The 21,811-nt window shown below is 44.1% G+C and overlaps 2 protein-coding genes across 2 annotated transcripts; one reads left to right on the plus strand and one right to left on the minus strand.

Moving 5' to 3' along the window:
• Positions 1-207: 207 nt before the first annotated feature.
• tmed4 (transmembrane p24 trafficking protein 4) lies at positions 208-10,682 on the plus strand. The gene is made up of 5 exons (XM_084015423.1): positions 208-530; positions 1,417-1,517; positions 1,667-1,792; positions 3,058-3,204; positions 7,625-10,682. Exons 1-5 carry the CDS (start codon positions 353-355, stop codon positions 7,772-7,774), a joined length of 702 nt encoding a protein of 233 aa, XP_083871549.1. The 5' UTR covers positions 208-352; the 3' UTR covers positions 7,775-10,682.
• plpbp (pyridoxal phosphate binding protein) lies at positions 9,392-20,778 on the minus strand. The gene is made up of 8 exons (XM_084015424.1): positions 20,598-20,778; positions 20,057-20,164; positions 19,941-19,976; positions 19,770-19,845; positions 19,536-19,676; positions 17,093-17,235; positions 15,781-15,879; positions 9,392-13,249 (listed from the first exon to the last, which is right to left on the minus strand). The coding sequence occupies exons 1-8, from the start codon at positions 20,685-20,687 to the stop codon at positions 13,070-13,072; spliced, it is 873 nt and encodes a 290-aa protein (XP_083871550.1). The 5' UTR covers positions 20,688-20,778; the 3' UTR covers positions 9,392-13,069.
• Positions 20,779-21,811: the final 1,033 nt, after the last annotated feature.

The raw sequence follows: 21,811 nt of genomic DNA on the forward strand, positions 1-21,811 counted from the left end.
TATATACAGGATAATGAAATCGTTTAGTGAAACATAAAATATATGTATGTTATAAAGTCAGGGGAGGCGGGACGTTGCGACAAAACTGGAAGGAGGAAATCAGCTGTTTCCCTTTATTACAGTAAATACTCATTCAATGATGAGATGTGGCGCTAAGGCACCAGGAAGTGGTTTCCCAACTGCCATAAACCGTCGCAGAAGAAGTCGGAGGAGGTGGGGAGACGAAGAAGAGCGCTGCCTGAGAGGCGCGACTCAGGGACCGGCCGCCTTTGTCTCAGGAAATCCCCTTCCTTCTTCCGCAGAGGCAGATGACGTCAGCCGACCGCAGCATCACAGGCAGCTGGTTTCGCTGATGTGCGCGAGGTGCCGCCGCAGCTCCAGCCGCAGCCCCACGATGCTTTGCGCCGCCGCCGCTCCGCTGCTCCTCGTGCTCGCCTGGATGTGTCCGGGGCACGCGCTCTACTTTCACATCGGGGAGACGGAGAAGAGGTGCTTCATCGAGGAGATCCCGGACGAGACCATGGTCATCGGTGAGCTGCTGCTCGTTAGCGTGCTAGCTAACTAGACGGGGCAAACAACTCGCTGCAGCACAGATGCTGCTGCGAATGTGCTTCCTAGTTGTTCTGAGGCGATGCTGGAGTTAATGAATGGTATCAGCCAGAGTAACATCCGGGTCACAGAGGTGAAGCCGAAGTTGAAGGTCCTTAAAGCTGCATTCTCCCGCTGGCCACTAGGAGACGACGACTCTCTCATTGTATAGAAGTCTACGTGAAAATGACCCTACTTCTCTCTCGATTTATTATCTCAGTGAACAAAATGTGTATCATCATCGATTGTTCGCAACAGATCTTATTTTCTGCATTAATCCCAAATCCAACAGAAGAATCCTATTGACTGGTCGAGGACCAGTGTGATGCAAACTTCCTGTTGGCCGACAAAAATATGTCACGGTAGGGACATAACCCTAACCCATCCAACAATAGTGATGGGATGTTGCTGCTGGTGTTCTGTTGAAAAAGCTGTGTAGCTCGTTGCCATGGAGACGGGAAAGATGGTGTCTGCTGTTAAACATACAGGAATTATCATCAGGAAGATGTTGCTATTTTTAACATGTATGTATCCTGTATGATGATCTCATATAAGATTGTTTGTCTGTGAGCACCGAGAAGTTTGTTTCTGTTGTTTCCATTTAAGCATATTTTTAATGAATATTTGAATCTTTATTTTGGTTAATCTTGACAGGAAATGTTCATATTTCAACAAATACATTCTGTGCTTATGTGTTCATATTATTAGTTATAAGTTCTGTTCATCATGGCTGAAAGTGCTGCTGTTACTACTTCCTGTTACTACTTCCTGTCTCCTGAATGATGACTCGACGACTTGCGTCTCTGTGTTGTTCTGCCTGTCTGACAGGAAAGTACAGGACTCAGCTGTGGGACAAGCAGACAAACTCCTTCCTGCCAGCCACGCCCGGCCTCGGAATGCATGTGGAGATCAAGGACCCAGAAACCAAGGTGTGTGTGTGTGTGTGTGTGTGTGTGTGTGTGTGTGTGTGTGTGTGTGTGTGTGTGTGTGTGTGTGTGTGTGTGTGTGTGTGTGTGTGTGTGTGTGTGTGTGTGTGTGTGTGCGGAACTTAAAGGTTGCTCTACTCCAACTCTCCCAGGTCATCCTCTCTCGTCAGTATGGCTCGGACGGACGCTTCACCTTCACGTCCCACACTCCCGGAGAACACCAGATCTGTCTGCACTCCAACTCCAGCAAGGTCGCTCTGTTTGCAGGAGGGAAACTGGTACGAACGTGAAAAAGGAAAGCCAGTTAAAACCAGTTTGAGCCCGAAGGGGCATCTTAATGACCCTGTCTGCATACCCACAAAGGTGTTTCCAGTTCTTCTGGCTGATTAGATCATACCTGCTAAGGCTATGCTGGGAATCACATGAACTCATCAGACTTAAAGTGATGGTTTGGAGTGAAATGCACCTTAGGTCATTTCCACCATGACATCCAGCCAAACACCCCCTCGGAAGCATTTTTAGCGATGGTCAGCATTGGTCAAGTTAGGGCCATCAGCCGAATGGCTTAGTAATAGCACGATGGTGCATAGTGTATATCTCGTAAATTCCCCCACTAATAATGCATGGATTGTTACCAAACATCTGCAGTAGTACACATAAGGTATGTACTCACAAAATGAGGCATTTTAAAGTTTGTAAGTACATCAGGAGTTTATTTAAAAGAACACTTGCCTGATAGCTTCTACTGCTAAAGCTACAGCTGTTGCGTAGACGGCACTTCCGTGTTTACCCAGCTTCTTCTTCTTCTTCGTTGGTGTTTAATGGCAGTCGGCGTTTACCCAGCTGTTTCCGTGACGCGAGTTTCACGCCAGAGTATGAAAAAGTTTAGCTGATTTTTTTATCAATGCTTGTATAATCATGTCAACACTTGTCGACCTGATAATAGAAGCATTTATTTAAAAAATTAAGCAAAACTGCCATTAAACACCAACGAAGAAGAAGAAGAAGCTGGGTAAACACGGAAGTGCCGTCTACGCAACAGCTGTAGCTTTAGCAGTAGAAGCTATCAGGCAAGTGTTCTTTTAAATAAACTCCTGATGTACTTACACACTTTCAAATGCCTCGTTTTGTGAGTACAGACCCTATGTGTACTACTGCAGATGTTTGGTAACATTCCATGCATTATTAGTGGAGAAATTTACGAGATATACACTATGCACCATCATGCTATTACTAAGCCATTCGGCTGATCGCCCTATCTTGACCAATGCTGACCATCGCTAAAAATGCTTCCGAGGGGGTGTTTGGCTGGATGTCATGGTGGAAATTATCTAGGGTGCATTTCACTCCGAACCATCACTTGAATGTACCAGGAAGATGGGTGAAGGTGTCCTCCCTAGCAGGTGCAGCCAAGCTGACAGGTTATACAGGCCTATAAATGACCTTCTTAAAGGGGCGGAGTGGCAGAACGGCCAAAAAATAAGCCCCAACTAACTAGACTTTTTCCCACAATAAATGCTGCATTTTTGATCCGATGTTGCAGAGAGTACATCTGGATATTCAAGTCGGGGAACACACCAACAACTACCCTGAAATTGCTGCGAAGGACAAACTCACGGAGCTGCAGCTGCGAGTCCGACAGCTGCTGGACCAAGTTGAACAGATCCAGAAGGAGCAGAACTACCAGAGGGTCAGTACAAACACCAGAGAAGGACACAAAGGCTGGGTTGCACCAACAAGGATTAGCTCTTATCAGAGTTTAGCAAAGCAAGGTTTAAAATAAGTGGATTCAGATTTAGACTGAAGCTGTCTGATAGGAAAGAGGAGAAACTGCCCAGATGCTCTGTATTCTTGAACAACATTGCTAGTTAGCGAGCTAAAGGCAGGAACACACCGGCCCAACCGTTGGACGTCTGAAGCGTTTGGAGAGGCGGTGTGTGGGTGGGTATCCAATGGCGGTGTGTGGGCGGGGCGGAAGTGACGATGGTAAACTCCGTATTACTCGTTCCCTACTGAGACGACGTCTTCGTAAAATAATGAGCCCGAGAGCACACAACGCGAGTGTCACCCTAGCCAGAGTCATCTTTCCAGAAATGCCAAGTATTTAGTCCACAAAGGTCTTCTCGAGTCGAACGAATACTGAACCAAAACTGTGTGTGCATTGTTTTTATCTGCACTCCGTTCCGTCATTTCCTGTTTTGGAGTACTGGCACGAGACTAGCGCCACCCGCTGTTAAGGAGGCTTATTGCATCTCGCGCAAGCGCAGAACGTACACGCTGCTGTGGTGTCGGAAGCACGTCGAAGCGGTGTGTACAACGCAACTTTTCTGCCGAACGGGTCAGACGAGAGGCAACAGAGTGGGCGGAGAATGGTCGGATAAGGCAGTTGGACGTCTGGGCGGTGTGTAGGGGCCTTAAGAACCAAGTCAGTTAGCTGAACGTTTCTCATGATGACTCAGCAGAGAAGCTCTAATGTTAATGCTCCAAATGAATGAAGCAATATGGCCAAATAACAGAAGCTAAAACACAGAAATGGCATAGAAAGTCAACAAGACCAGGTGGAACCCTGTATCTGGCTGGACCCTGTTGGTCAATGTGTTTAATTGCAGAGAAGCTAAATTCCACACAAAAATAAGATCCATCTCTCTCTCTCAACTCAAACTGTCTCTGTCAGTCAGTCACCAGGGCAACACTGTTGTTGATGACGTGGAAGAATCACTTGCTTTCCTTCCTGTTTTGTTATTGTTGTGTTAGCAACGCTGTGGCGTTAGCAGCGCACTTGAGGAAAGAGTTGCCTTTTTACACAGAAGATTTCATCGTAATCGCAGAAAAGAGAGTCAAAAATACGCCGCAATCGAACCGTTTATAAAGAACTTTGCTTTCCGGCGTTCTTCCGAGCAACTACCGACTTTTTATCTTCTTTGGATCTACGCTTTGAGCTTTTTAAATCCGTTTACTAAGAGCGCCGGTGTTCAGCACCCCTGCCGTGAAATGCACCCCTGTTCGGAAAGTGAAGCAATTCACCTTTATATCGCAAACAAAAGCAGGAGAAACTACCATTTTCAATTTTAATTATTTATGAAGGAGTTAGAAGAGAAAAACTTTTAACGACTTTAAACTCTTTTAAAGAGTGTAAATAACTGATGTTCTTCTCAACACAAAATCAGATAATACTGAACACAAAACAACACCTTTTTGTATGTGCTGTGGAAATATACCCCAGCCATAATTACAAAATGAATTAAATGGATTTTTTGAGCAAGTTGAATGTATTTGACTTGGCGTTTCAAAAGGCTAAATATAATCTCCCGCGAGGGGGTGCATTTCACGGCAGAACATCTGGATATTCAAGTCGGGGAACACACCAACAACTACCCTGAAATTGCTGCGAAGGACAAACTCACGGAGCTGCAGCTGCGAGTCCGACAGCTGCTGGACCAAGTTGAACAGATCCAGAAGGAGCAGAACTACCAGAGGGTCAGTACAAACACCAGAGAAGGACACAAAGGCTGGGTTGCACCAACAAGGATTAGCTCTTATCAGAGTTTAGCAAAGCAAGGTTTAAAATAAGTGGATTCAGATTTAGACTGAAGCTGTCTGATAGGAAAGAGGAGAAACTGCCCAGATGCTCTGTATTCTTGAACAACATTGCTAGTTAGCGAGCTAAAGGCAGGAACACACCGGCCCAACCGTTGGACGTCTGAAGCGTTTGGAGAGGCGGTGTGTGGGTGGGTATCCAATGGCGGTGTGTGGGCGGGGCGGAAGTGACGATGGTAAACTCCGTATTACTCGTTCCCTACTGAGACGACGTCTTCGTAAAATAATGAGCCCGAGAGCACACAACGCGAGTGTCACCCTAGCCAGAGTCATCTTTCCAGAAATGCCAAGTATTTAGTCCACAAAGGTCTTCTCGAGTCGAACGAATACTGAACCAAAACTGTGTGTGCATTGTTTTTATCTGCACTCCGTTCCGTCATTTCCTGTTTTGGAGTACTGGCACGAGACTAGCGCCACCCGCTGTTAAGGAGGCTTATTGCATCTCGCGCAAGCGCAGAACGTACACGCTGCTGTGGTGTCGGAAGCACGTCGAAGCGGTGTGTACAACGCAACTTTTCTGCCGAACGGGTCAGACGAGAGGCAACAGAGTGGGCGGAGAATGGTCGGATAAGGCAGTTGGACGTCTGGGCGGTGTGTAGGGGCCTTAAGAACCAAGTCAGTTAGCTGAACGTTTCTCATGATGACTCAGCAGAGAAGCTCTAATGTTAATGCTCCAAATGAATGAAGCAATATGGCCAAATAACAGAAGCTAAAACACAGAAATGGCATAGAAAGTCAACAAGACCAGGTGGAACCCTGTATCTGGCTGGACCCTGTTGGTCAATGTGTTTAATTGCAGAGAAGCTAAATTCCACACAAAAATAAGATCCATCTCTCTCTCTCAACTCAAACTGTCTCTGTCAGTCAGTCACCAGGGCAACACTGTTGTTGATGACGTGGACGAATCACTTGCTTTCCTTCCTGTTTTGTTATTGTTGTGTTAGCAACGCTGTGGCGTTAGCAGCGCACTTGAGGAAAGAGTTGCCTTTTTACACAGAAGATTTCATCGTAATCGCAGAAAAGAGAGTCAAAAATACGCCGCAATCGAACCGTTTATAAAGAACTTTGCTTTCCGGCGTTCTTCCGAGCAACTACCGACTTTTTATCTTCTTTGGATCTACGCTTTGAGCTTTTTAAATCCGTTTACTAAGAGCGCCGGTGTTCAGCACCCCTGCCGTGAAATGCACCCCTGTTCGGAAAGTGAAGCAATTCACCTTTATATCGCAAACAAAAGCAGGAGAAACTACCATTTTCAATTTTAATTATTTATGAAGGAGTTAGAAGAGAAAAACTTTTAACGACTTTAAACTCTTTTAAAGAGTGTAAATAACTGATGTTCTTCTCAACACAAAATCAGATAATACTGAACACAAAACAACACCTTTTTGTATGTGCTGTGGAAATATACCCCAGCCATAATTACAAAATGAATTAAATGGATTTTTTGAGCAAGTTGAATGTATTTGACTTGGCGTTTCAAAAGGCTAAATATAATCTCCCGCGAGGGGGTGCATTTCACGGCAGGGGTGCTGAATACGGCACAACACCGGCTCGCCTCGACTCACCTCTGTTGCGCTCTGTGATGAAACAACGTTCTGTTGCGCTCTGTGATGAAACAACATTCTGTCACGCCTTTCTGTCTCCATAGGGATTACAAAAACGGCGGGGCGGGAAACTGCTGCCGTAAAGTATCAGCGTGGTAGTATCGGAGCACCTTTATGAGTACAAGTACACACCTACACTATCGGGCAGATACCCGATGCTGGTATTCAGCAGAGCCATGCACTTATTATATACACCACACTACGCATCACGGCCTCTCTGGTTCCACATAGCTGCTGCTTTTGTAACAGGATACACTGAAAATCCAAGTTGTTTATAAGTGGTGTGATAGGCGCATCGAGGCCTCTTCTCTCTGTGATTACGGAGGAATCTCTGTCTAAAACGCCTCCAGTCTCTGAGAAGGAGACCTGAAGATGAACAGCTGCTACGAAGCCACAGCAGAACTCATTGCTGTAGACGAGTTACCATTTTAATTTTACTTTTTTTTTCTGGACTTTCTCCGTGACTTACCTTTTATTTACTCTGACTCTCTGCGTTCAACATCAGTCACTTGGCGGTTTTTATGGCGAGCAGGTCAATAAATGAACTGTTTGCTCTCTGCTGCCGCCTGTTGGGTGGTGGTGTAAACGACCAACGGGTGACAGCTCGGTGACTGAAAACAAGAAACGAGCATTTCTTTTGTATCAAGCAGTAAAAAAAATGGAAAGTGTGACATGTTTGATTAAACATCAAACAATATTTCTGTGGAACAGAGTTGAAAATTGAGGTGCAACAGAAATAGTTTTATCTTGGTTCAGAGAAACAACCAAGCTGACGTCTAAAGAGGTTTTCAGCTAGTTTTCCAGCTTGTTTTAAAGGGTTTGAAGTTAAACCCCATCTGGTTGGTGAAGCCCCCCCCCCACAGTATGAGACATGATGTGTGATTCATTGTGTCATTGCATCTTCTACAGTACCGCGAGGAGCGCTTCCGCATGACGAGCGAGAGCACCAACCAGCGTGTCCTCTGGTGGTCCATCGCTCAGACTCTCATCCTCATCGTCACTGGCATTTGGCAGATGAAACACCTCAAAAGCTTCTTTGAGGCCAAGAAACTGGTTTAACGGGAGCATGAGGAGCCGACAGACAGACGGGTGGACGGACCGGATGGACCGGAATGCAGACGCCTTCTTACTATCACACACAAGTGGTACGAGCGAAGTCGGAGACAGTTTTCAATGTGCTTTTCCTACTAATGTTTTCAGGTGTTCAGCTCTCCTATTGTCTTTCTTTTGTTCCCATGACAACACTGGATGAGTCTCTTTCTGCTGTGAGAATGTTAAAGCTGTTACAACTTATCACCCACTTTATTGATACATGGTTTCATGTCGGCCTTCTCTTTGTCATTGTTGCACATAGTTTTATAAAAAAAAAATCAAATTTGTTTTATTTGCCAGATATATATAATACAACAAAAACAAGATACAGCAACACTCAAAGGGCAGGAGGTTTAACACATTAGAGCCTAGAGCCCCACCACTCGGTCGCTCTCTCACACTCACTCACTCGCTCACTCACTCGCATAGATCTTAATGACAAAGATGGTGATGGTTGTCCATGATCCGGAGGGGGCCGGCTGTCGTTTTCAAGATTCGGCATCGATACGTTGCATTTGATCCACAAATGGATATTTATGATCCGTCCCTTTTTCTAGATCCACATGAACTCTTCACAACAGCATCAGTTAGATCAGGGGTGGGGAACGTCTGGCCTCCGGCCGTAATGCAATACAATTTTTAGAAGAAAAAAAACGAAAAAAAAAAAACAGACAGCTATGTCCGAGTCAACGTCAGGGTCAGTGAATACAGCATGCGATGTACGTGTCATTGCATTGGACCCGAGTGATTAACACATGACAAGTGATGCATCGTGACTGACTTTTTCTTTGTTGAAGTAAAAGGCAAGCCTAGTTTGTGGTGAGGCGCTGGCGGTGATGAAAAAGGCAAATGTCGAGCGCCATTACCGCTCGAAACATACTAAACTCGACAAGTTCAGAGGACAAATGCGTTTGGATAAAATAACCGCTCTTCGTCGGAGTTTGGGTGCTCAACAAGCAGCTTTCACACGACCACAGACTGACGGAGAGAATATTACACGTGAAAGTTTCGTGATGAGTGAATTAATAGCCATCGCATTAGGTGAGTCTAGAAATGCAGCAATCATGAGGCTTAGTAACACAGCGGTTATAGACTTTTTTTCCATCCCTAGTTGTGTGTTCATAATAGTATGGCCGTCGGAGAGCTTTATAAAATTTAAATGGCCCTTGATATGAAAAAGGTTCCCCACCCCTGAGTTAGATCCTCCACATAGCTCTGATTTAAACAGGAAACACCGCACATTTGTCTTGTTGTCTCTGCTTCCAAGGAAACGGAGGAACTATCGTAAAGCATCGAAGTCTTTAGATCCAAAGTCGTAGCGACAGAGATCGGTTGTTGCCTGCTGACTCCGTTTAACGACACCCAGCCTCAATGATGCCAATCTTAAATGGTCACATGTTGGGGTGTGTAAAGTAAAGATCCTGGTGTCCTGATTACCTCTCTACTATCATAGCCTTTTATTCAAAGCTGACAGGGTTACAACATTGTGAGACAATAGAAAAGCTGGGTTTGAATCCGCCCGGCGGTCCTTTCTGCATGTTGTCCCCCTCTCTCCCCCCATTCACTCTCACACTCTCCTCTCTCTCTCTCAATAAAAGGCAAAGATGCCAAAAAAATAACAAAAACAATCTGTGCATATTAAGGGAGACACAGGACAGTTTCCAAGGAAAACAAGCATTCTGTAGAGCCTCCATCATGTCTTCTCATTGTTCTACACATCAAACATAAGGACGACTCACTTTCACCTCAACGGTGCTAAAGGTTGTTAGAACGGTATAGTACATACATAGGCAGGGTAGGAATCTGGCGTTAACGGCACTATGTGTCTTGAGCTATTAATAGAAGTGGAAATGACCTCACACCTAAAAGACTAATTCAATATTAACTAATTCATATCACAACAGAAGTTATCTCAGGACACTTAACACATTGAGCAGGACTAGAATACGCTCAAGATTTTCAGAGTCAATACAATTTCAAAGTCCGAACATCACCAGGGGTAAGCGTTACAGCGACAGTGGCGAGAAAAAACAGCCTTAATAGGCTTTTAAGCAGAAATCTTGTGCAGCCCAGATCCTTGGGTTCCAACTGCATTTGGTGTTGGTAGTAGTATAGTAGTAGTAGCATTAACAGTAGTGGTGGCATTAACAGAAGCAACAGTATCAACAGTAGTAGTCCATGGCAGCAGGTACAGCCACGCCGAGATGGATCAATCCCAACCACATCGCTGTAGACCAAAAAGCAGGAGTAGTTGAGCAGTCACACAGGTGGATTAATAACTAACGGTCTGCATCTACATGTGAGGTTGCACCCAGCATCTTTTTTGTGAGCACTCCACCTTATGTGTGTGGTAGTTTGGAGCTCTTCAAGTTGAAAATCTGAACTTTTCAGAAAAGCTTTGGTGACATCACTGTATGAAATGGAGTACAGCAACAGTGGTTAAGACTGGAGACTGTTGTCATAGAAACATTTAAAAAGTGGACAAAAAGATGTGCTGTGATCACAGGAACAAAGATTCTGGCCTCCCTGCTCCATCGCTAGCCTGGTGGACCGGTGGCCCAGATCTTGAAGAACCAATTCCCTTACAAGTAATCTTTAAGACAGCTGTCTATATTAAAACTCACTTACTCACCTTCCAGTTAATAATTAACATTAATATGAAATCAGTGCTCATCCAGTCAATTTCCAGGTTTTCGTACTGGCCTCAATTTTAATAAGTTTAGGGCCAGACCTGCGTTACTACACGTCATCATCCATCAACAACATTGGCCAACTATTTTACATAAACCTCCACCATAAGGTTCACCTAAGTTGCTTTGTTTTTGAGATGGTTTGTTTACGTTTTGCCCAGATTCAATAAATGTTCCAGAATGTTCCTGAAAATGTTTGTCCAGGTTTGTTACAACTCACCACCTTCTAGCTCAAACGTAATAACATTCAGCCCAACGGCTCTCTTGGTTCTGTTATGATTGACCGTCCGTCTGTCTGTAGTTTCCAGCTGGACTGAGACCAGGGGCCCGTTTCACAAAGCAGGTTCAACAAACTCTGAACCTAACCCTGAACTCTGAGTTGATCAACTCTGAGATGGGCAACTCTGAGTTGATCAACTCTGAGATGGGCAACTCTGAGTTTTCGGTTTCAGAACAGTGGTTTTGAATTAGTTCAGTCAACTCTGAGTATGTAAACTCTGAGTTACGCGCGTGCCTGCCGACTCTACAAAGCCATCATCAATGGAGCTCCGATACTACGATTCACCATGGCAACCGGGAGAGCGTTGTGCGTGTTTATGTAGAAAATGAGCATATCCTGAGAAAGCGGAGCAACGTAACTGCAGCAAAGTAGCGATAGTTGGCGTGGCAGACATTTACTGCCCGATCTAATGTGTATAACTGAATGAAACAGTTGATTGATCTAAAGGTAATAAGTGTTCATTTTCATGTTTGGAGGGCGACACTGTGGTGTAATGGTTAGCAACGCTGCCCACGGTGCCGGCGACAGCGGTTCAGCTCCCGTAGTTCACAAAGTAGCGCAATGAATAACTTATTATTTTCATTGGCAGTAATCCCCCCAGGCACGGAAAGAAAGTGGCTTCAGTTAAAAATTAAGCATAAGAATATTGCGCAAATACGTTGACTAAAGGCATATGATTTTAATCATGTTTCACATATTAAACAGTAAATAGAAGCAGAAATTTCAACACAGAAATGTACTTAAACATTTCATAAATCTCCCGTTCGCAAAAACACTACCTCCGCAAAGAATCTGGTTGCGGATTATATCCGCGATATGAAATGTTGAAAATGTCGGAGAATATTGTTTAGATAATATCTAATGTGATTGGAAGGAAAGGTAATCAAACTCCTCTCCCGACGTAAAGCTGAGAATCACTTTTATTTCCGTATCGATTAGGTTGACGATGAAAGGACGGCACATTTTTTCAGAGTTGGTTCAGATTCCGGAAAAAGGCGGAGACATGTAGGGAGAAACTCAGGGTTTGTTGAAGCAAACCTGCTAGCGAGCAGGTTAGGTTCACGGAGCATGTTACCCGGGTAACTGACTCAGATTTATGCTGAACTGGCTTTGTGAAACCGAAAAACCAGAGTTTCCCTCATCTCAGGGTTAACTAACTCAAGGTTTTCACTAAACCTGCTTTGTGAAACGGACCCCTGGTCTCGGTCTGTAGAGGGTTGATGAGAACTGGTTATTATGATGTAAATATCTGTAACGCCTTTTACGCGATTCACAGTTTGTCACCAGCTTTCCTGTTTCCTCAGTAGAACAGATTTATTCAGCCGCCTGTGTTTTATTGCCAGCTTTAGCCAAACTTACTCATTTACATGATTAAGTGCCAGATAGCAGCTTCATAATGAGTCATTGAAGGAAATACCAGTTCCAGTCTTAACAAGGTCAGTTTACAAAGTTTAGAATTTAAATTCTTTACTTTTTTCAAGTTTTTAAATTCTCACTAAGAACATTCTCAGTTCCACCGTCGTCTCCTCCTGCTTAATAAAGAAACGTTGGCCAAACTGCTGTGGGTCTCTAATCTGTCTTTGGCCAACGACAAGAAGTATGCAGGAAAAGGAGAAACCTTCAACAGAACCTTTATTGTTTTCCTTAGACTCCAAACAAATTACGCGGGCGAGATGACGGCGGCCACACATGGAACAAACCGCCGTATCCCTGGCAGTGAAACACATGAGAACACCGACCTTGAACCATGTGACCGCGATAGCTGCGGCATAAAAAAGGCCACTTTGCATAGATGCCCCCCACATCACAGACACAACACTGTTATACAAAGTCAACACTTTACTCTTGTTAATATCAAGAATAAAGAACATCATAAGAAACAATATCAAACACACAATACTACATGTCATTATAAAGGGAATAATGATTTATTAAATTAAAGTATTTAGTTTAATCTGTACAACAAAAACGGTACATTGGGCTTTTCGTAGTCGGCTTGGAAAGGTAGAAAATGTCACATTGGCACAACAAATCTATCTCCTGTGGAATCATTTCCCACAATTCACCCTGTTTTCTGTAGTTCTGTAGTAGTCGGAGCACTAAAGGTCAGTAACACACCACTATTAAAAAAGGTAGAAGTACGTCAGTACTGAATGCCACTTGTTAAAAAGAGCAAGAAGGGCACAAGAAAGTGAAGAAGATTCAACAATTATACTTTAAAATGATTCTGAAACAGGAAGTCCACGTGGCTCTGTGGACCTGATCTGCTTCAGTGGCTAGGAGACGGCGTTCTCAGTGTTCAGACACGGTGAGGCGCTGCATCTTTGTGGCGGCCTCCTCAGACACTCTCTTGGTAGTTTTCTCCGGGCTGGGGGCGGGGCTGGGGGCGGGAGTGTTCGCTGCACTGTTAGGATACTCCCTGTTGCCAAATATGATGCTGCCCACTCGCACGTTGGTGGCGCCCACCTCGATCTACAACACATGGGTAAGTGAACATTATGAGTCTTATATGCATCATTACATTGTTATCTCATCTCATTGTAACCATAACAAGAATGTCATCTTGAACACGTTCACCAAACTGAACCCACGTTCACTTTGTCATTCAGACTAAACAAATGACTTTCATACAGTTGACTAATGAATAACACCTGGATACGGTTTAAACATTTTCAAAGCGGTCTGATAATAAGCCAAAGACCAGACCGAATCGGTTATACCGACCTTTCCCACTAGGCGTCGCACTTGCCACAGCAGCCCCTTCCGAGTGAAACACTAGGCGAATTCGACTTGATGTAGCCGCCTGCAGCGCGCTACCTAACGTGATGTATTGTGGGTTGAAAGCGATGCATGATGGCTAGAATTGTGTCCGACTTAGCAGCCGACTGCAAAGACGTCACAGGGTCGCGACCATATCACGTGACCCAAAACATCGCGGGAACAAGTTTTTAAGAGGCGCTTCTTGCAGCGCTTGGCAGCGCGGTCCACGGTGGCTGCAACTGGCTTGTCCACACCTCCGCTACAGCGGAATGGTTCTCATTGGTTAAAAGTTCAATGACGTGTGTTCAGGTGCGCACTCGGCGGCCACCTTGTGGTGAAATGATACTTTTTATTTTGGTCGCACTGATCTCATGGCTTGATCTAAAGTTCCGTGCATTGTGTTGTGAGTAGGCCTATTATATGTGAGGTCTGGTTAATACAAACATAGAATGATAATACAAATATACTGGGAAAAAAGAATGCCTTCCACATGTTGCCTTGCGTGTGTGTGTGTGTATGTATGTATTTATGTATATATGTATGTGTGTGTGTGTGTTATATATATATATATATATATATATATATATATATATATATATATATATATATATATATATATATATATATATAAAACATATCCTCTTTGGTTTGCTGCTGTGTTCTATCGCTTGAGCACTATAGTCACGTTGACTTTGTTGTCCGACTTGACGGCGTTTGGCTGCCGTCTCTTTTAGAGCCCGTCCCCTCAGACACCTGCAGCTCTCGTCGGCGTGGTAAGTCAAGTCAAGTCAAGCCCATCCCATCCCGAACAAGCCTATTACATTCCACGGTAATCACAGAAAGGAGAGTCAAAAATATGCCGCGGTGGCCTTTGTGCCCCTGGCCCTGTCCAAGTTCCATGTAAAAAGCGCCTGTGCGGCATAGTGTTTAATTACAGCCACCGAGTGGAGCTGAGCGAGTGGGCAGTGAAAGCACACAGCAGCATTTTATTGTAAAAGAACCGGTCCGGTTCCCATCCGGTTACGCTCCGGCGTCTGCACATATTTCTAGTCAACACGAGCGGAGCTGAGCAAGCAAGTGGCCACGAGCGGGCAGCGGATGTTGCAGAGAGCGGCATTGTTATTATAAAAGTACCGGTCCAGTTTTACTCCGGTCCCGCTCACACAGCGAGTCTGAAGCCTAAACCCGACCCAGAATCCCACTGTCCTACACAGTCATCAACAGTATGTTCAGTCATAAAACGGCTCGATAGAGGGGGGAGATCCCACTGAGCGATAATGAGAGGGACTGCCTAATATCCACATTGCCTACCCGTGTATGTGCTCGTGCATCTTTATACATATAAAGATTTCATACAGAATGTTTTATTGCTTTCAAGTAGTAATTCCTTTGTAAGATGTTATTTAAAAAAAATCCAATATAACATTAACTTGTTTTTTTTAAATATTTTAATACATAATTCATGTTTTGTTATGAATTAGGATGTTATGGTATTAATCTGAAAGGTAAAACCATCTAATTTTACTCAATGGCTTTTGTGCCCTGTCATGTGGCCTTGGTGCCCCTTAAAAAAGGAAAGTGAAGGCCAAATGGCCTTGCCCGTAAAATGACGAAATTCCAACCCTGATTAGGAACAAACTTTCTCCCTTATTTCTGTTCAGTGTTAAGTTGCTTTAAACATTTTTGTGTGTGGGTGTTGATTTACCTGTCATGTGGGAACATATCTGATGACACACTAACATTGTGGGGACTGTTTTGAGACCAAATGTGGATTTTGTGCTACGTCAGATAACTTTCTTTTTAAGAGTTATTTTTGTTGTTTGTATTCTTCTATATTTTAAAAATGCTGCTTCTTAATTTGTTGTAAATTTTACCCCGTGGTATTGAGCATCGAGTGTGATATTCTTTTTTTGTGTGGCATTGTTTTGACTTTATTCAGAAAGAGTGAAAGGGGAAAGAGAGGGGGATAACCTGCAGAAAGAGCCGCCTGTCGGATTCAAACCCATGGCTGCTGCAATGTGGACTCTACCACTAAGTAACCCCCCCGAGTTTGATATTCTATATTAGTAGAGTATATAGTATTGTGACAACCATAGTATACACCAAAAATACCATATGGGAATCTTGCAACCCTAAAAACAAACAGAAACATGCCTTCAAACAGGGCTACTCACTCTTGTTATCATTCGCTTCCATATTTGTCCGGAAATAGATTCTAAACCCTGATAAAGAGTGTTACTCACCGCATGTTCAAAATCTGTGGACATCCCCATGCTGAGTTCTACCTGCTCCAGAGTCAGCATCAGACCGTCACACACCTCCTGTCTCTTACTCAGCAGCATCTACAACAGGGACACATGGCTGAGATTTAGGCGAACACATGCTTATACCCAGGGCTGTTACATCCTACGCTTATACTTGGTAATGTTACATCCTGGTACTGAACACATTTATACATAGAGCTATTACATCCGAACACACACTTATGCTCAGGGCGACTTCCGGTTTCACTGGTCCGGTTCGGTGTACGAGGCTAACCCAGTTTGATTCATGCAAACCGGTTGAACTAGCATTTGTCCTTACAACACTAAATATTAAAATCAGCAACCTGTGCCGACGGCATCACGGCACTAAATACAACTTGTCTTGCATTAGTAATAAGCAGCAAAAATGTGTGATTAACATAATATTGTGTTTATTTATAAACGGACTAACGAGCCGCCACAAGTGTGTGAGGCGGCCGGTGCTCAGAGTGCGGCCGCCGTGCTGCCAAGCAAGCCGAGGCCGGCATGACAGAGATCACATTTCAGTTGAGGTAGGAGGGGGAGATGCGCGTACCGTACCTCGCGTTTGTTTACAGTTTTGAAGACGTGTTACTAGGCGGCGCACTACCGGAGCATTTATGCCGCGGTGTTACGTAAAGCAATGTTCTTTATAAACGGTGCGATTGCGCCATATTTTTGCCCCTCCTGTCCGTGATTACGGTGCAATCTTCTGTGTAAAAAGACCTAATGTCTCACTCGGGAGGGGCTGCTGTGGCAAGTGTGACAACTAGTGGTTAAAGTCGGTATACCGGTCCAGTGTTTGGCTTAATACCAAACCGGTTTGAAAATGTTTAAACCGACTCAAACCTAGCTTTTACATCCTGGTACCGAACACACTTACCACAATGTGAATGGAAACACTTTGCTTTACAGTTTTACACAGTCTGATACTTCCATAGTTCAAATGGAACAAAATAATATCTCTCCGTTGACTACCGTATATATTTTTTCCCAAATAAGGTGGCATGAGGGACACAGGAAAGGGGCGGTCGCTGGTTTAAACTGAGGACTGAGGACTGAGGAGCTAAGGTTGTAAGCAAGGCATTAAAATGCATTAGCACGGCCAACAGGATTGACAAATTAAAAAGCCACAATTGTCACTAGAGATGCAAAAGTGTTAAATATATTCCAATACTACCGTTTAATTGATCTAATGTGAAGTTTGACACATTATGACTATGGAGATCATTTAAAAGATTTTCCTGTCTGATTTTAAGAGACTCCTTTGTACCTCAAAGTCCGGGTTAGGGCCCAGGGTGAGGTCGTAACCGTAGCGGCCAATGGTCATGAGCCCTGAAAAGTGCAGGGCGGAGCACTTGGACACCACATGTTTCACCGCGTTCACCGTCTCCTCCGGCGGCAGGCCATGTTTACCTTCAACACAGAGGCCACCTTGTTTATATGGGAATTGTTTACAGGAAAATATACAGGAAATGTAGGATTATATAGGATATTTTCAGTTTGTTATCCTTTGTCTATTTCTGTGCATGTATATTGAGAGCGAAATAAAGCTGGAGTTAAATTCCTCATTAATGTGTTCACACTTAGCAATAAAGCTGATTCTGATATACAGGAAATATGGGATTATATAGGATATATACAGGAAATATGGGATTATATAGGTTATATAGAGGAAATATAGGATTATATAGTACATACATACACATACATACATACAGGATATATATATACAGGAAATATAGGACTATATAGGATATATACAGGAAATATGGGATTATATAGGATATATAGAGGAAATCTAGGATTATATAGTACATACATACATACAGGATATATACAGGAAATATAGGACTATATAGGATATATACAGGAAATATGGGATTATAGATTATATAGGATATATATAGGAATTAAAACTGCAAGCAGCGATGTGACGGGCCCTTGCTCATTGTGGCGCAAGTTTAGACACAGGTGATTGACATTTAAAGCCATCTATCTCCCTGACAGCTCTCTGAGGTGCATGTGAAGTGTGGAGCAGACCAGACAATGTATAAAGTCATTAGCAGGTGTGGAAAGTTTCATGACTGTTTATCTGGTGTAAACCACAGTGGAACTGCATTTCAGTCACAGAGCTCACACACATGTCCATGCCTTCCTGACAGCTCTCTGACTCCCCCTAGTGGTTCTTAACCCGCTCTCCCTGTGTTTGTCCTCTCTGCAGGGTGAAATGAGAGGCATTAGTGAAATAAGCAGGTGGTTAAAAAACTTTTTTTGCCCACTTCCTGTTGACTTTAGACAGTGGGTCCAAGAGGCTTTTTGCACATCTCTACATGTTTTATGTACAAAAAATATGTCATGCATGTAAGCCCAACCTATTGTGTGTCATTATTGCAGGAGAGACGTGTTCAGGGTAGGACTCTTATCTATGAATTATTTGGAGCAGATCGTAGAAGAAACACTGAAGCTATAACAGCTTTGATGTTTTTGGCAAAGGTTCAAAATGGTAGTGCAGTTGCCCTGGCCACACCCTTTGTTTTTCTAACCATCTTTGAAGGTAGGTTTTATCCTCGAGTCCTTTCAAACAGGATAAACTTAGTTTGGTATGAATCGGATCAACGGTGTAGGAGAAATGTGTTAAAGTAAGTGTGATATTGTGAAACAATGTAAAAAAAGGCCAAAAATGGCCAATTTTGGCCTTTTTTTGGCGCCCCCGATTGGTGGAAACTTGCACACTATGTTCCCTGTAGCGATGTCAACATAGGCGTCTAGTTACTTGATGATTGGCCCAAAGGTTATGGAGTTATGCATATTGCTTTCCCGAGACACGCCCCTCTTATGTTTATTGACTGATATCTTCTGAATAAAACCATATTTTCAAAACCTCTTGTAACCAATGACGCCAGGTTGGTCTAATGAGTACCCAAACCAATGTTCGTCGGAATCGGATCAACGGTGTCCGAGAAATTAGCAACAATGTGTCCTTCATAAAATCCAAGATGGCTGAAATTATTTTGAGGCAGAGTTTAATACTCCAAGATACTTTTTTGTCGAGGACACTCACCTGCACGTGTGCAAATTTCAATTTCATGTCAATAGGAGTTACGGTGTGGCGGGGCTGGGCCTAGTTGGCGCTAGCGAGACACTTTTTCGTATTCAATGAGCATAAGAAATCTGATTAGCTCAATGCATCAAAACGACTAGGAAAGGTGAACTTTTGCTCATCGTGCATATTTACACGAATCTTCAACCGCAAGCGAAGTTGGTGTGCATTATTATTAACATGATGATGTGTATAACGGCGAACCGCCAATCTTCCGATTGGAAGACGACTCGCTCTACCCTCAGAACCACAGACACCCATATAGAACTATATCAGAGATACACAGGAAATATAGGATTTTATAGGATATATACATAAAATATTCAATTATATGGAATATATACATGAAATATGGGATTATATAGGATTATAAAGTGTATCCATTATTTGTGCAGGAAGACTTTATGATTAAGATTATCACGTGTCACAATAAAAATATTTGTTTCTTCACAAAATGTAAATGTATAATTTCTAGTGTGTTTTACTGTCTTTTAAGAGTTTTATGTTTGATGATTATCGGGATAATATGGTTAATCACAATTATTCTGGCCTGATAATCCTCTGTCAGGTGTTCGGCTCACAAAACAAACCAAGTGCTGAAACCATTACTGACTCTGTTCTCCACTGGTGTTGAGCTGTATCATGACCTTTAACCTCTGTGTGCTGGCTCCTCGGACTCGCTGCCAAGAGCTGTTGACCTTGTCGGCCAGCTTCACAGAGTCCACCGTCTCCACCAGGAACAGGTTCGGCACGCCTGGCAGCAGAAGCACAAGACTCAGCGAAGGGGGGGGGGGGGGGGGGGGGGGTGTAAGGTGCAACAACAGCATTAGCAGCAGCGTTCACTCACCCAGAAGTTTGTTGACATTATTCTTCTGGAGATGGCCGATAAAGTGCCACTTGATTTCTGGACACAAGTCTAAAATCTTGATGTAGAAAAAGAAAGATTGTATTCATCTGTCCCCCTGGATCAATAAAGTAGCATCTATGGTGGGGGGGGGGGGGTGGTATGGAAACCCACCTGAGGATCTAAAGCTTTGTCCACCAGTTCGTTGACCTGGAGGGGGCAGAAAGGAGAGAAGGTGAACCTTTGCTCCTCTAGGAGCTTCATTTTACCAGCTTTGGAGCGATTCTCACATAATTTTCTCCAAAGTTGCGTTGCCCTTGTCTGTAGGCCTCCACCACCATCTGGGGGGGTTTGGTCTTGCTGACGGCAACAAGGCGAGGCGGTGCGGCTGGCAGCGTCTGAGGAAGGACAACATGAGCTCATTGGTCACCTGGATCAGGGTGTTACATCAGGTCTTTAGACTACACCAGAGCAGGGACTCGGCCAGGATCCTGTACAAACAATGACGATACTACTTGTTGTTCCACGTCACGCTCATGTATCTCATTAGAGAGACCGCTTCATGTGTTGACCTAGATAACAACCTTGGTGCTGTTCCCCAGGGGATGCACCTCCGTGCAGGGAGCCGGTCTACAAGTCTATGCAACAGCGTGCACGCCGCTGTGTCACATCACGCACGGAATCATCGTGCACGGTGTTATGGAAGAGCTGCCACAAGCCCGCCGTCCTCCTGTCCAAAGGTTGAGGTGTGTGGCAGCCTTACATAACGGATCCCGGCAGCGGGAGGCTCCGCCGCGGGGCCCCGCACCGGAGCCTCCCGGCTGCAATTACCTTGGGCCGCCGTGCCGCCGCCTGGTTCACCCGCTCCACTACCGACTGCAGCGCCTTCCCAACCTCCTCCGACATTGCTGCCTTCCACATACGGACCGACGACAGGGGACGTAAAGAAACGTGTCAGCGATGACGACAGAGGACGTAAAAACGTGTCCGCGAAGACGACAATCGGCTTTCAAAATAAAAGGCTGTTTAAGGAGGAAGTGCGTACTCCAGACAGCGCCCTCTATTGGCCCGGGCTCTTCTTCCTCTCGTTCAGTGGCGAGTTGCAGTCGTTGCTTCTGAAGTGCATAGTGCCAACTGCTGTAGTCCCTGGGTTACTTTACATAAGGAGGTCGACATACAAGGCAACATTTTAAACATCTTTATACAATTAAGAGTACAAACACATGTTCTGCTTTGAGCTTGTTTGTTAAACACCAGACAGTTTGTGAAATCTGTTATCGAAACATCTTCCTAATGACGACACACACTAAAGCATCCCCTGCTTTCTGGTATGGTCTATGGTGGACTCTAAATGGACCATAATGTACTAAATGACCATCATGCTGGATTGAAGAAGACTTGAAACTAGAGATTGAGACCATAAACTCATGTTTACGGTTACTGACATACGGTAATACATCAAGAGAGAAGTAGGCTGTTTCTCATAGACTTATATACAGTACTCGAGTTGAGGGGGGATGCGGGGGGATGGCATCCCCCTTGGAATAAATATGGTCAAAATCATCCCCCTTCTGAAACGGCCATCCCCTGCGCAGTTTTATCAATGAATGTGGAAATATTACCACTATTTCAATATTTACTTTTTGCGCGTATTGAGTAGGCCTATGCTAAAAATACCGTGGATTAGTTTTTTTTTTTTTTTTAATTGCCGTCACGTCAGTCAGCGACATAGCAGCGCCGTGCTGGTGGTGATTTCAGCATCATGGCCAAGCGACAAGGACAGCTTGATCTACAGGACTTCGGATTTAAGAGGGCAAAAAGTAGCACTGAAGGTAAGTCAGGAGTCAGGAATACTTTTGATATGTCACCAAAGGTGGACTCTCTGGACAGAGGCGATGACAACACAGTTAACGATGCACGTTACATGCATCTAGCTAGCTAACGTCAGGTCAGAGTTTATGTATGGTCTGCACTTCGCACTGAAGACGCTGACGTTTAGCAGGTAGGCACGTTATTCTGGACAAATTCAATGAGAGCAAAAGTTC

This window comes from Eutrigla gurnardus (genome assembly GCF_963514095.1).
Source record: "Eutrigla gurnardus genome assembly, chromosome: 8".
NCBI classification, from domain to species: Eukaryota; Metazoa; Chordata; class Actinopteri; order Perciformes; family Triglidae; genus Eutrigla; species Eutrigla gurnardus.

What these genes read in the sequence shown, in the direction of transcription:
- tmed4 (XM_084015423.1), top strand. Translation starts at nt 353, where the DNA reads ATGTGCGCGAGGTGCCGCCGCAGCTCCAGCCGCAGCCCCACGATGCTT. An exon ending in TGTTTGCAGGAGGGAAACTG is followed by an intron (nt 1,793 to 3,057) that starts GTACGAACGTGA and finishes CCGATGTTGCAG; the next exon opens with AGAGTACATCTGGATATTCA. An exon ending in AGGAGCAGAACTACCAGAGG is followed by an intron (nt 3,205 to 7,624) that starts GTCAGTACAAAC and finishes CATCTTCTACAG; the next exon opens with TACCGCGAGGAGCGCTTCCG.
- plpbp (XM_084015424.1), bottom strand. Translation starts at nt 20,687, where the DNA reads ATGTGGAAGGCAGCAATGTCGGAGGAGGTTGGGAAGGCGCTGCAGTCG. An exon ending in TAATGTCAACAAACTTCTGG is followed by an intron (nt 19,677 to 19,769) that starts GTGAGTGAACGC and finishes TTCTGCTGCCAG; the next exon opens with GCGTGCCGAACCTGTTCCTG. An exon ending in CAACACCAGTGGAGAACAGA is followed by an intron (nt 17,236 to 19,535) that starts GTCAGTAATGGT and finishes TCTGTGTTGAAG; the next exon opens with GTAAACATGGCCTGCCGCCG.